Genomic DNA, 14,589 nt, shown 5'->3' on the forward strand with positions numbered 1-14,589 from the left:
TTCCTTCCTTCCTTCCTTCCTTCCTTCCTTCCTTCCTTCCTTCCTTCTCTCATTCTTTTCCTCCTTCCTTCCTCACAACTCTGGTTTCATTGGTATAGAGACCTCATGGGGAAGAAACTTCCTTTACCATTGTAGATTGCACTTATTCTATAACTTAACAGTCCTAGATTGTTGTTCAAAACACAGAGCAGTTAAATGACTTATCTAGGGTCATGTAGTCAGCCTATGTCAGGGGTGGGACTTAAACTCAGCTCTTTATGCTGCGGTCAGCTTTTTATCCACGATTGCTCTGACCTTTTGGGTCTCATTTGTTATAATGCAATGATATTACATCATATTTATATACTACTTTTTTCCAACCATTTCCACATCAATGGTCACCTTCTTTGTTTCCATTTTTTTCTTTTGGCTATTACAAAGAGTGATGCTATCAATATTTTGTCATCAGTAAGACCCCTTTCCTCATGGATGGCCCCAAGGGGGATATCAATGTATTATTACTTAATCTCTCCAAAATAATCTGGCTTGTAGGTGTCCTTCTTTAGTTAATTACACATCTTCTAGGAAATGCCAACCAAGTTATATTTCTGCTTTGCTTTGATCTTTAGCTCTGGAGAAGGCATCTGGTCAAACCAAGGATGTGTCCTCACAGAAGGGAACCTCAACTACTCCATCTGCCATTGTAATCACCTGACCAACTTTGCTATTCTTATGCAAGTGGTGCCTCTGGAGGTAAGAACCCATAGAACCCATGAAAACCCATAAGAACTATTGACTGGACCCAATGTGACGGGACCTTCAAAGCCCTTCCAGGTATCTCTCTTGGCACAGGGAAGGTTTGTTGTTTAGAGAGGCAGGCAACAATGAGCCATAGAGGAAACCAAGAACAGAGGGGTCACAATAAGCAGGAGGCTTAGTCATATTCACACTTAATCTTCAGGGGTATATGGATTTGGAAGGACTGTTGGTTAAATATCATGCTTAGAGTCATAGTCAGACTTAAAGATGTTGATTCTGGCCAGTAGATCAATGATATAATGTTCCACAGTGGTGCCACCTTGAGGTTTGTTCTAAGACATACTTGGGCTCCATGAGTAGGGGATAGGTGACTAATGATAATAAAACTAAGAATTATAATGGCAATAATAACAACTAGCATTTATAGGTTTACAAAGGACTTTAACAAACATTATCCTCACAACAACTCTGGGAGGTAGGTGTTATTAGTGTCTCCACTGACACACATGAGATATTCTTTGGTATCTAGGTGCTATGTTCAGTGCTGGTGGGACAAAGACGAAAATGAAAAGGGTCCTATTCTCAAGGACCTATGTGCTATCAGGGCTGTGGTTGAGTGTAGTGGGGCATGTGGCATGTGCACAGAGAAGTCAATAAAAGGTCATCTTATGGGGAATCAGAGAAGGCTTCCTTATGAGGTGGCATCTAACTGAGCCTTAAGGTGTGGAGGGATTCTATTTCTGGCATTGATGACGTAGTGCAATGACATAGACATTTGAGGTGAAATACTGCATTCAGAAAATAGCTTGTAGATCAGTTTGGCTGGAACAATAATAATATTTGGAATTCATGTAGCTCTATGCAGTTTGCAAAACATTGGGTAAATGTGTGTCTATATGTCCACATGTGTTTATATACATATGTGTGTAAATACATACATGAAACTGATTTGTGACATGAGAGACACTGGCACAGGATCGCTCATCATGGCATGCCCACATCAGAGAAGGTGCTGTGTTCTATGAGCAAAGCAAAATTAAGATAGCTCAAAGGAAACGCAGGATGTGCAAATTTAGAGAATCTACCCCAAGTGTTCCCATGGACTATTTGTGCCCAACCCGTGGTAGAGCATTCTAAGTTTGTATTAGTCTGGTCAGTCAATCAGATGCACTGTAACTTGACTCTAGCGTAGTGGTATCATTTTGGTCCTCTTTGAGAATGAAGGACAACAACCAACCAATCAATCAATATATGCATGTGTGTGTATGTATGTGTGCACACATATATGTATATATATGCATATACACACATACACACAAACAATCTTGTAATGTAAGTGCTATTATTATCCCCATTTTACAGATAAAGAAATTGAGGCAGACAGAGGTTAAGTGGCCTGCCCACTGTCATACAACTATTAAGGGTCAAAGGTAGGATTCCAACTTAGGTGTTCCTGATTCCAAGTTCAATACTCTATCCACTATGCTAAGTTGTTTTTGTTTTTTAGTCACATCTGACTCTTGGTGACCTCATTTGGGATTTTCTTGGCAAAGATATTGGAGTGGTTTGCCATTTCCTTCTTCAGCTTATTTTACCAATGAAGAAACTGAGACAAAGAGTTAAGGGACCTGTCCAAGGTCATACAGCTAGTAAGTTTCTGAGGCCAGATTTCAACTTAGGAAGATGAGTCTTCCTGACTCCAGGCCTGGCACTCTATATATTACTAAGTCACTAAGCTACAATGAAATAAATCTAAGAAGGTAGGTGAGAAGCAGTTTTAGAGACCTTTAAATGGCTTATTTGCTCTTAGAGGTAATAGAGAGCCACTAAAGATTCTTTTTTTATTTTGCTTTTTGGAGGGGGAAGGCAGGTCAATTGGGGTTAAGTGACTTGCCCAAGGTCACACAGCTAGTAAGTGTTAAGTGTCTGAGGCTGGATTCGAACTCAGGTCCTCCTGACTCCAGGGCCAGTGCTCTACTCACTGAACCACTTAGCCACCCCATTAAAGATTCTTGAAGAGGGGAGTGACATGGTCAGTCCTTTGCCTAAGGAAGACGACTTTTACCTCTTTGTGAAGAATGGATTGGAGTGGGGAGAGACTGGCAGCCCAGAATCCAATTTGGATCTTGTTCCAATAGTGGAGGTGAGAGATGATGGGTGTGTATTTGGGTGGTGGCTGTGTGAGAAGAGAGAAAGGGACAGATGCCCAAGATGTTACAGAGACGGAATCAACAAGACTTACCAACTGATTGAATATGGGGGACAGTGATAGTGAAGCTTCTTGGATGGATGAGTGAAACTCGGCTTGTAAAGCAGAATGAGCAAATGGTAAGGAACCTGCCTGTGGGCACATCACTGATAAGTATCAGAAGCTCTCCCTGACTCAAAGTCTAATATTCTACCCACTAGACCAGGGCATGTGGTATAGAGGATAGAGCAGTGGCCCTAGAGCCAGGAAGACCTGAGTTCAAATCCAGCCTCAGGCACTTACTCCATGTGCGACCCTGGGCAAGTCACTTTACTACTATTTACCTCAGTTTCCTCATCTGTAAAATGGGGATGATAATAAGCCTACCTCCAAGGGTTCTTGTGAGGATCAAATGAGATATTTTCAAACCTTAAAGTACTATATCAATGCCAAATATTATGGTTATTGTTATCTACCTACAAAAAATTATTCTGCTATACTGTTACTGCTAAGAAGCATGGCCTAATGAATAGAGAGTCAGCCTTTGAATTAAGAAAAGCTGTGTGAATCCTGCTTCAGAGGTATACAGACAGTGTGACACTGTGATTCTGACAAGTCTCAGGGTTCCAGGCAATTCTCTAAACCTAGAGGTTACAGACTGGCTGTTGGGCTACATTAGAATAAGGAATTATCTCTAAGGGACTTCCCTCAATAATGAAATCACAATTCTGGATGATGATGATGATGATGAAGAAGATGAAGATGATGATGAAGAAGATGATAATGAAGAAGAAGAAGAAGATGATGATGATGATGATGAAGAAGATGAAGATGATGATGAAGAAGATGATAATGAAGAAGAAGAAGAAGATGATGATGATGATGATGATGCAGGAATTACCTCTGTTATACAGATGAAGAAACCAAGGCTTAGATGGGTTAAATGACCATGTGTTATATAAATGTGAGCCATCGCTTTTAGAAATTTATTCTTCTTTCTTTCAAGAGTTGCCATGCCAAATCTCCTCTTTGAACACGTAAAATAAATTTTAACACGAAGTATTCGTTTTTTCAAGTCATTGTAAAATAAATTTGTATTCAGCCAACAAATAATGCCAACAGTGAGTAATCGTTGCCTAGAATGAACGCATAGCAAATAAAACGTAAGGCTGATATAAAAATAAATGACACCGAAAGACAACATGTGTAGAAATCACATAAAGGCAGTGGCCATGAGAGGCAGTTATGGGATATGGCAGAGAGGGCTGGACTCAGAGTCGGGAAGGCCCGAGTTCAGGTGTGCAGTCTCAGGTAACTGACTCCATCGTTCTCATTCTCAGTTTCCTGTTCTGTAAAATGGGGATAATGACAGGATCACTCACCTCCCAGGCTAGTAGGGAGGATCAAATGAGATTACACATGTAAAGAAGCTTTGCAAATCTTAAGCATTATATAAATGCCACATTCCATTATTATTATATAAATAAATAACAATATTCACTAAATCACTACCACCACCCAGGAATACCATCTTCCCAAACACAGCTCACAATGTTTATATTCAGGCAGCCTCTCCTGGTCCTTCTCAATGCTAGCACCTTCTCTCAGAGTTTTGGTTTATCCTGTATATATCACATATGTATAGATTTTTGTGTGTGTCATCTGTGAGTTCCCCTAGAACAGGGCAATGACTGTTTTTGACTTTCTTTGAATCCCTAGCATTAAGGGGACATTTTTATTTGCTTGGTAAATAGTTTCATTCTCATTGTTCAGTTGTGCCCACCTCTTCCTGCCTCTGTGGACCATAGCATGTTAATATTGTCCATGAGGTTTTTTGTGGCAAAGAACTACAGTGCTTTGTCATTTCCTTCTTCAGCTCATTTTACAGATGAGGAAACTGAGGCAGAGTTTGTGTGTCTTCCCCAAGCTCACGTAGTTGATGAGTATCTGAGGCTGGTTTTGAACTCAAGTCTTCCTGGCTCCAGGCTGAGCCACCTCACTTCCTTGACTTGTCAAGCAATCAGAACTTAGGAGGTACAATGAGTTGATGATGAGAGGGCATATCCAAGGTGGGGGATGGGGGAGGATAATCTTTGAAAAGTCCTAGAGGAAGCCTGGGGAGAAAGGAGAGCCTGGGGAGCTTTAAGAGGAGACAGACAATGGCAAGGGGCATTGGAAAGGGAGCTGGAGAGCAGCTGAATGGGCAGATGTTAGAGTGTCAAGGACAAACTTTACTGATGTTGATTTTTTTTTTTTAACCAGGAGAGGGCCTGAGCTATAATTAGCTTTTACAACCATCTAGCACATAGGCAGAACTTGATAAATGATTGTTGACTGACTGGCTAGCCACCATAGAACAAGGAAATCATGGGAGATAACATTTTATAATTATTAATCCATACTTAAGTAGGGGACCATATTGGCTTATCTCCACTGTTCCTTTTAACTCTGGCACTATAAATCTAAGAATTAGACCAGAATCTTTTGGTGATTTAGTCCTTGGGTTAGGGATCATATCATATCAATACTTAAAGAAATTAGTTCAGAAATGGCAAACCTCTCCAATATTTTTGCTGAGAAAACTCCAAAAAGGGGCCCAAAGAGTTAGACGCAACCAAAAGTGACTGAACAACATACAAATGCAAGGTCAAATACTGAAACTGAAGCTTATGCTTTGGCCGCATAATAAGATGGGACTCATTGAAAAGAATTACTCTGATATTGGGAAAGATCAAAGATAAAAGGAGAAGGGAAGTCGGCAGAAAATGAGATGGATGGAAAGTGTCATGGAAACAACCAACATGAATGTGGACAGACTTTGAGAGATAGTGGGGGATGGAAGGGCCATGGGATCATGAAGACTCATACATGACCGAATGACTAAGCAGCAACAAGAATAGAGGGGTCATGGCTGCAGCTGGATAAGACCATAGCTATAGAGCGAAAAGGGACCTCAATGACTATCTAGTGCCATCTTATAGAGAAAGAGCCTGAGGTCTCAAGACAGAAAGTTATTTGTTCAGGGTCAGACAGGTAGTCAATGTGGGCAAGTAACACTTAAAAGCCAGAATTCAAACTCAGGTCTTCTGGGTTCCAGGACTCTTGTTCCATTAGCACCCCGTCCCCTTCTTATTAGTGAATGGGCTTAACTCAATAAGGAAAGATAGGGTCCTAGACTGAGATCTAGAGAGGACTGGAGGTCATCTGGTTTAGGATCATAGATCTAAGACTGGAAGGGACCTCAGAGGCAATCTCTTTCAAACCTTCCATTTTACAGATGGAAAGAATGAGGTCCAGAGAGCTTTTGGTGACTCCCTTAAAGTTGCCACTTTGGAGATGAAATTTGAACCCAAGTCCTTTGAAACCAGAACCTATGAATCAAATAAAGTAAAGTAAATAAATAATAAGTAAAAAAAAATAAAGTAAAACAAGTAAAGTAAATCAAAATAAAGTAAATATGTAAAGTACTTTGCAGTATGAAATTGCTTTCTAAACACCAATTCTAATTACTTACACTGGGCCACATTTCCTCCCTTCATTATATAGTTAAGAACCCAAGATCAAAACTTGTTCCTCTGGCTACAACAGTCCAAAGTTTTGCTAAGAGTTGTACTAGAGGGAATTAATAAATTTTTTTGTGATGAATGAAAAGCATGATGAGATAGAGCAATCCTAAATTAGATTTGGCAACTAGGTGGATCAGTAAATAGAGCTTTGGGCCTGGAGTCAGGAGGATCTCAGTTCAAATCCAGCCTTGGACACTTACTGATTATATGAGCCTAAATCATTTAAACTCTGCCTCAGCTTCCTCAACTGTAAAATAAGGATCACAGTAGCTTTACAGGGTTCTTGAGAGGATCAAATGAGATAACAGCACAGTGCCTGTACATAGTAGGTCTTTAATAAATGCTTATTTCCTTCCCTTTCTTCCTTTTCCTAATCCAATAGGTAATAGGTAATAAGATCTGTCTGCTACAGAGGCAGGTAGGTGACTCAGTGCCTAGAGCACTGGGTCTAGAGTCTGGGAGACCTGGGTTCAAATGTGGCCTTAGAGACTTACTAGCTGTGTGACCCTGGACAAGTCACTTAACCCCTGTTTTCCTTAATCCACTGGAGAAGGAAATGGCCAACCACTCCAAAATCCTTGCCAAGAAAATGCTATGGACAATATTGGTGTGCTATGGTCCACATTGTCACTGAGAGTTGTACACAATTCAACAATAACAGCAACTACTGATGTGTGGAATTGGAATATGGATTGGGAAAGGGGCTGTCTGAGGCTTTATGTGTGTAAATATCCTCCATTGATCACATGCACTATCTTAATTCTTTACATTTGAAGGCTAGACTCCTCTTGGTCTTGACAGCATAACCACGACTATCTTGGGTAGAACAAGGCTCTGACAGCCATGTTATCAGATGATGTGATCCTTTTGCTAAGGTGTGGTTCTCAACAGGCCATGGCTGAAGTCAACCATGCTGAGGTCTAGCCTTAGATGAGCCAAACTCTGGACTGCTGGAGGGGTATTAAGCAATCCTGGCAGGCCATTTGCAAACTCACATTTTCTGCCAAAGCCTTTCCAGTGTTTACCCTCCCGTGGAGGGTTCTGTGACAGCTGATACAGAGTGCTGGAAAGCTAGTAAATGTATTGCTTGAGGCTCTGTTTATTTACTATGGTCTAATCATTTACCCTTGGGGACCAGGCAAGGGACTTAGTTTTTGTACTGTGTACCCAGAGCTACCCCTCTTGGCTCAGGGCTTCTCCAACGGAGCTGTTCCAGGGTACCTGAGCCTCAAAACAAGAATTTTTTGGATGAGGACAGCTCTGCAGGAGGTTGGTGTGAAGACCTGAGGGAAGAATTGAGTTTAGAGTCTGTGTTCCAAGGACATTCCCTGGTGCCAAGATCTGACTTGGGTTACAGTTTGCCTTCATTATATTTTCCCTACTCCCATTATTAAGATGTTGGAACCGAGTAGTTGGCCAGAATCTTAGGCAAATGTGCGCCAGTTATGAAAGGGACCTAGATACTATTTGGCATTCGGGGTGGGGAACCTGTGGTCTTAAGTTCTGTAAAATTTAGGTTTAGTCGAAAGTTCACACTTAAGGATTTGGAAGGCTATATAGGCCACATGTGACCTTTAGGCCACAGGATCCACACACCTGATCTAGACCTCAGATTTCTGACACCTGAAAACTTGCTTTGCTGAAGTTGTCTTAAGTATTTGTAATGTGTTAGGCATTCATTTCAGTCCTTGGAGGCTAGCAAAATGTTCAACAACTCCTTGGATTCAAATCCTTCCTCCAACACTAACCGTTTGATTTGAGACAAGCTATTTTTAGTTCTTAGGGACTTAGTTTCCCCATCTGTATGATAAAAGGATGGACTGGTTGGCCTCCTTCAGGATCTGGGTCTATGATCCCATGACTCTTCTTGGGCAATGAGCAAAAATAATGGCTCAAGATAGTAGCAAGAAATATATTCTCTATTGAATATATATATTCAATACCATATATTCTCTATTGAAAATCAGTGTTCCAGGTCAGGTGGGGGTCATTTGGAGACCAGCAACATACATTTACAAAAGGGTCTGTGCTTAGAGATGAGGCTTTAGAGTTGCTGCTTTCAAGGCTCTTGGCATCCACTATGAAATGAGTATGGCATGAAATAAAGATCAGGGAAAAATGAGAAGAGGGGAGAGGGCACTGAGGTGGAAGAGGGCACATGTCTCAGGCCTGGGGGATGGCCTGCAGGAGGAACTCAGATAAGTGAAGATGGGATCTGAGAGCAGAAACAGGTCTAATTGGAATGGAACAGAGATTGTGGAAAGTAGTCTTGTGAATCTAGGATGAAATGGTGGGTTTATAGCTGATCGTGGAGGATTTTAACATTTGTAACCTACAGTAGAGGCCATAGGGAGCCACTGAAAGCTTTAGAGAAGGGGACTGCCATGGTCAGAGCTTGAGAAGGCCTTAGAAAAATGATGCTGACAGTTGTGTGGAGGATGGAGTGAAGAGGAAAGAGACAAGAAACAGGAAGACCAGCTAGAAGGCTATTACTAAAGCCTGAACTATCACAGTGAAGGGTTAGAAATTTGTACGTCTATGACAGGTACCAGGGACTTTGGCTAAGGCAAGCAGTGTGAGGGGACAATCTTAGTTGGAAGGGATCTGGCATGAAGATATGACAAACCCCTTGGGACAGGGGCAGCTTTTGGAAGGCTACTGCATGGTTGCTGAGGTAGGGTAGAAAGGGTTTGAGTTCAACTAGCTAGTTATCTGGTTACCTTTCTATTTTTGCTTCTTGATAAGTAGATGTTAAATGCTATTACCTAGTAACTTACCATTTTAACTTTTTCTTGAGACCTAGGGGCTAAGAATAATTTGCTGATGGAATGTAGTACTGTCATCGCCCCTTTGAATTTGGTGCCCTGGAGCAAAGGTGCATTTGCCCTGGCCTATTTTAACACTGTGGGTGTGGGGTCATCACTGCTTCTTCGCCAGTGCTATTAATTATAAATGACCTTGAAGGAAACCTTTGTCTGGCTGTTTGTTTCGCTGAAGAAGAGATGCTATATAAAATTGTATTTTTAGAGTTATGTTGGGTAGAAGTTGGACTGAATTGCTGTTGTTTAATTCTTTTAGTCCCATCCAGCTTTTTGTGACCCCACTTGGGTTTTTCTTGGTTGATGTTGGCAAAGATACTGGAATGATTTGTCATTTCCTTCTCCAGTTCATTTTACAGATGAGGAAACTGAGGCAAACAAGATTAAGTGACTTGCTTAGGGTCACACTTAAGGCTAGATTTGAACTCAGGAAGTCTTCCTGCCTCCAGGTCCAGCAGTCTATCCACGGTGCCACCAACTGTCCTTCTAGAGGAAGACCTGCATTGGCTCTGGTTTACTGTCCATGTGATCTTGGGGAACAACCATTTCCCTGGCTCTCTATTTCCTCATAGGATTCCTATAGGATTATTTAGCTTAATTCATCAAAAAGATACCAGATTTATAGCTAGAAGGGACCTCAGAGGCCTTCTGATACAATCCCCTCATTTTATAGATGAGGAAATAAGGAAGTACTTAAGGTAAAACCTAAAGAAGTACTTAAGGAATTATTTAAGGAAGTAAGCCAGAGAAGCTGATCTACTTAAGATCACACAAGTGGTAAGGGGCAGAGCCAGGATTTGAATCCAGGTCTTATGACTCCAAATTCAATTCTTGGCCTCCTTTTCTTATCCCATGTATTGGATTCTTTAGGAAACTGAGTCTCAGGAAGGACAATTGACTTCTCCTTCCCTTGGTTGCTCCCCTGTTCACATGCGGCACACAGATTTTTTCCCATGGCTGCTGTTGTTGTTAGACAGTGTTCTTTTATTTTTCATAAATAAAACTTATTTTTGGAATTTTTATATTTAAGATCAATTTTGGAGCACCAATTTACTGTCAAGACATTGTTTGCTTTTCTTCTTGTCATCTGAAGAATTCAGCCTTGCCATATTTTAACTTTATGAGTGAGATACAGTTATGTTACAGTCCTGGCTTGGCAATGGCTGATGGGGTTCAGATGAGAATGTCCAAATGCTATAAAGAAAAGCTCTTTGCTAATCCATGATGGTATTCTCCATATAGTATATTTTCTTTCACTGGAGAGGGCAGATATGGAAAGGGGGGACCATTCAGGAATATACTGGCTCAATTTGATCCAATCCAATGGGCATTCATTAAGTGCCTACTGCATGCAAATCACTGTGTTAAGGAGTGGGGGTACAAAGAGGAAAAGACCATGGTCTCTGTCCTCAAGAAGCTTACATTCAACCTTTTCTCACTAGCCTAGTTCATCTCTTCTTCAAAAACAATTTGCTTAATCAATCAACTATTTATTGAACTTTTAGCATATGTTTGGAACTCTGCTGGAGATACAAAAACAAATACAAAGTAAGTTATAAGATGATAAGTTACAATGATAACTTCTGTATTTGAGGAGTTTATTACAGTCTAATGGTCCTGTGATTTCATTGATATAGGGAATTCCCATCTGAGGAAAATCCCTCTACCAATGCAGGTTGGCACCTTCTCTGCAAATTATATTTTGAAAGAGAGTTGCCTTGGGTACTTGAAGTTTAGAAGAATTGTTGTCGTTCAATTATTTCAGTTACATCTGACTCTCCACGATCCCATTTATTTTTCTTGGCAAAGATACTGTAGTAGTTTGCCATTTCTTTCTCCGGATCATTTGGCAGATGAGGAAACTGAGGCATATGGGGTTAAATGACTAGTACAAGGTAAAAAATCTGAGGCCAGATTTGGGTTGCATTTTTGGGGTCCAGGTTCTATACCCCATCAGCACCACTCACAGATACCAAATTCCCTCCTTCTTTATCCACACTGGCTCCCTAATTCCCCCCACACTTATATCTGATCTCCTCATATCAACATCAGTGGAACCAGAGATGTGCTGAAATGTCCATTTGAATCTCATTTGAGATTCACAACAGCCCCTCCCCACCAAGGTAGGGGCTGGGGGAGGGGAGGATTATTATCTTCCATTTTACTTATGGCAAAACTGAGGCTCAGAGAAAGGAAACATCTTGCTGAATCAAATTACTTGTGCCTCAGAAATCAAGTCACTTGAGTTAATTTCCTACTTTTTTTTTTGAGGCTACTTTAATGCTCAGGCAGAAAACTGGGTGATACAGAAGTGAATGACTGGGTCCTGGATTGGCAATGACAGATCTGAAATCTAAATGTCTCATTCTAAAGTACAAATTAATTACCTAACAGAACCACTTAATAAATGTTGATTTGATTGAATTGTTTATGTTACTTTCCTTGAATCTCCAAAGCACTTTCCTGGGATGCTGACTTCCACCTGCCCGTCCCATGACTTCCAAGGTACTGCACTGTCTGCCTCCATCCTCCTTGGCCAGTCTTACTTTCATCATTTTCTTTCATGCATTCTATAGACAAGCTAGAATAACCACTTCTACTTGTCTGTCAATCAACCAAAAGCCATTTATTAAGGGCCTGGTATTGGGCTAAGTGCCTGGGATACAGAGAAAGGTAAAAGACAGTCCCTACTCTCATATTGATTACATTTCTAATGGGGGAGACCGTATGCAAACAGCTATATACAAACACTCTATGGACAGCCGAAATTGGAGATTATCCACAGAGGGAAGACTAGCTTCAAGGGAGATTGAGAAACGCTTTTTGCAGAAGGTGGGGCTTTGGCTGAGACTTGAAGGAAGCCAGGGCTTGTGGAGAGTAAGTGGAAGAGATTTCCAGGCATGGTGGACAGTCAATGGAAATATCTGGAATTGGGAGATGGAGTGTCTAGAAACTGCAAGGAGGTCAGTGCTGCTGCATGCACATGGAGTGTAAATTATAAGAATGGAAAGGAAGAGGAGGCAAGGTTGTAGAAGACAAACACATGATTTTTATATTTAATCATATAGGTGAGGGGAAGCCACTGGAGTTGATTAAATAAGGACATGACCAAGCTTCCTCTTGAGGAACATCTCTTCAACAGCTGGGCGAAGAATAGACTGGAGTGGGGAGAGATCTGAGGTTGGGAGACTTTACCAGCAGGCTATTACCATCGTTCGGGTGTGAGGCAATGAGTGCCTGAACTCAAGTGGGACAGTGTCAGAGGAGAGCAGATTATTTCCTTCTTTCAGCACACTGTCCACAGTGCCCAGACAGACTTTCCACAGTTCTGCATGTTGAAATCCTATTCATCCTTCAAGTTTTAATACTTTCTCTATGAAGCCCTTCCCTTCCAATACCACTCTATCTAGACCTCGCCTATGTATTTACCATATAAGAACATATTTTAATCATTTGTATATGCAGTCCATTAGATTTCAAACCCTTTGAGGGTAAAATCTGTCTCACTTTATCTTTGTAACACTAGCACTCAACATAATGCATTAATTGCACTTTATTTGCTAGGGATGGGAGTGATGAAGGGGTACATACTTGTGATCTAATCAGCAGGGGGAACCCTTAGTGTCAAAATGTCTGTTGAAGATCATTTATTCATCTGAAACTCAGAGAATTGTCTGGGGGCATTGAGAGGCTGAGAGGAACTTAAGAAATATTTGTTGATTTAAATTGTGATTTTTTTTTAGAATATTTTTGGCAGAGTAGAAAAAACAACAACACTGGATTTAGAATCAGGGTTCCTGAGTTCAAATACCCTCTTGGATGCCTCTGTGCCCCCTTAGGGAGGTTATTCAACCCATCAAGGAAGGCCATGTCTTCCCAGTTTCTTCATCCATTAAAATTGGTGTGCAGAGGAGGCAGAGAAGGCCAATATGGTCTGTAAGGTCTCTTCCAGTCCTAAATCTATAATCTAGTAATTTATCCTGGATTTCAAATGCCAACATTTCACCACATATCTGGTTGCACGGAAATTGATGTGGGGAGGCCGGCTGATTGTGGAATTAGGGAGCCAGTGTGGATAAAGAGGAAGGGAATTTTTGCTCTCTGTGAGTAGTGCTATTGTCTAGGCTCTGCAATTGCAAGCTTCATTTATGGACCTCACTAGATCTTTTGCTGTTGCTAATGGGGGCTAGTCTGAATTTCCCAGAAAGTTGACACTGGGAAGTCTTTCTTACAAGTCCATTCAAAAATCAGCAGACTCATCCGTGAACTGAGAAGACTGAGTTCTGTTTTGGCAGATAAGGCTCTGTGTCCATTTCCTATTATACTCTTTCAGCTGTTGGCTTAGCATCTCAATGAGACGGTACCTTTGAACTGCAGACAAGAAGACACCTCCATTCTGTTTGTCACTTACAAGTCGGCTGCCGAAAGCTGGTTTGCCTCGGCTTTGTCTTGAGCTGCTAAGCCGGCTGGTGCAGACAGATGATGCTGCGGCTGATACGTCTCAGCCGCCAGAGTGAAATCGCTTTACCTTTTAAATTGTTGGAACAGGAAAACACGTTCCCCCAGTCGGAGCGAGGCAGCTTTTCTATTTACAGGGGGTCGTTTGCAGACCGCAGGGCATTAGAAACTCTTCAGAAATAACCTGTCTCATAAAGGCACTTCTGAAGGGGTCTGCCGGAAAATGAATAGCATTGGAGTGCAGCCTTGACACTAACTAAGGCGACGTGGGAACGACGAGGCTTTTCACTCCAGGCTCTGCGAGCCCGGCAGGAGGCAGATGGAGCTTTTCTCCGCGGGGTGTGGGGGTGCTGGGGGGGTCGCTTTGGGAAGGTCATTATGTATAGGGGCCCAAGATTTCCCTCCTGCTGGCTCCTTTTGCTGTTCTATGGAGACAGAATGGTGCTTGGAGATTTAAGGTGATGAGAATGAAGGGCCCAAGTGCAGAGAAAACTGCCAGCTGCTGAGAGGCATTATGAAGAGATGAGGAGAAAAAAAAATGGATCTTTGGGGACTACCGCAGGGAAGGGCTTCGCGTTGCTTTTCTCTTTTTGTCCTTTCTTCTCTCATTTTTTCCATCCTTCTATCCTACCCTCCCTCTGCTTCCTTCCTTCCTTCCTTCCTTCCTTCCTTCCTTCCTTCCTTCCTTCCTTCCTTCCTTCCTTCCTTCCTTCCTTCCTTCCTTCCTTCCTTCCCTCTTTTCTTCCCTTCCTTCTTTCCTCCCTCCCCTTTCCTCCTCCTCCTCCTCCTTCTTCTTCTTCTCCTTCTTCTCCTCCTCCTC

At 41.7% G+C, this 14,589-nt stretch overlaps 1 protein-coding gene across 2 annotated transcripts in view; it reads left to right on the forward strand.

The window, feature by feature from the left end:
* LOC138158698 (adhesion G-protein coupled receptor D1-like) overlaps positions 1-14,589 on the forward strand; it is a 476,877-nt gene that overhangs the window by 277,176 nt on the left and 185,112 nt on the right. For both annotated transcript variants that reach the window (XM_069084871.1, XM_069084953.1), the window contains one exon: positions 609-732. In XM_069084871.1, the coding sequence (XP_068940972.1) occupies positions 609-732 (124 nt within the window). The remainder of the gene's footprint in view (positions 1-608; positions 733-14,589) is intronic.

This window comes from Petaurus breviceps, unplaced genomic scaffold (genome assembly GCF_028583685.1).
Source record: "Petaurus breviceps papuanus isolate PSGF00001 unplaced genomic scaffold, PetGlider_PUasm1.0 101, whole genome shotgun sequence".
Classification (NCBI taxonomy): Eukaryota; Metazoa; Chordata; class Mammalia; order Diprotodontia; family Petauridae; genus Petaurus; species Petaurus breviceps.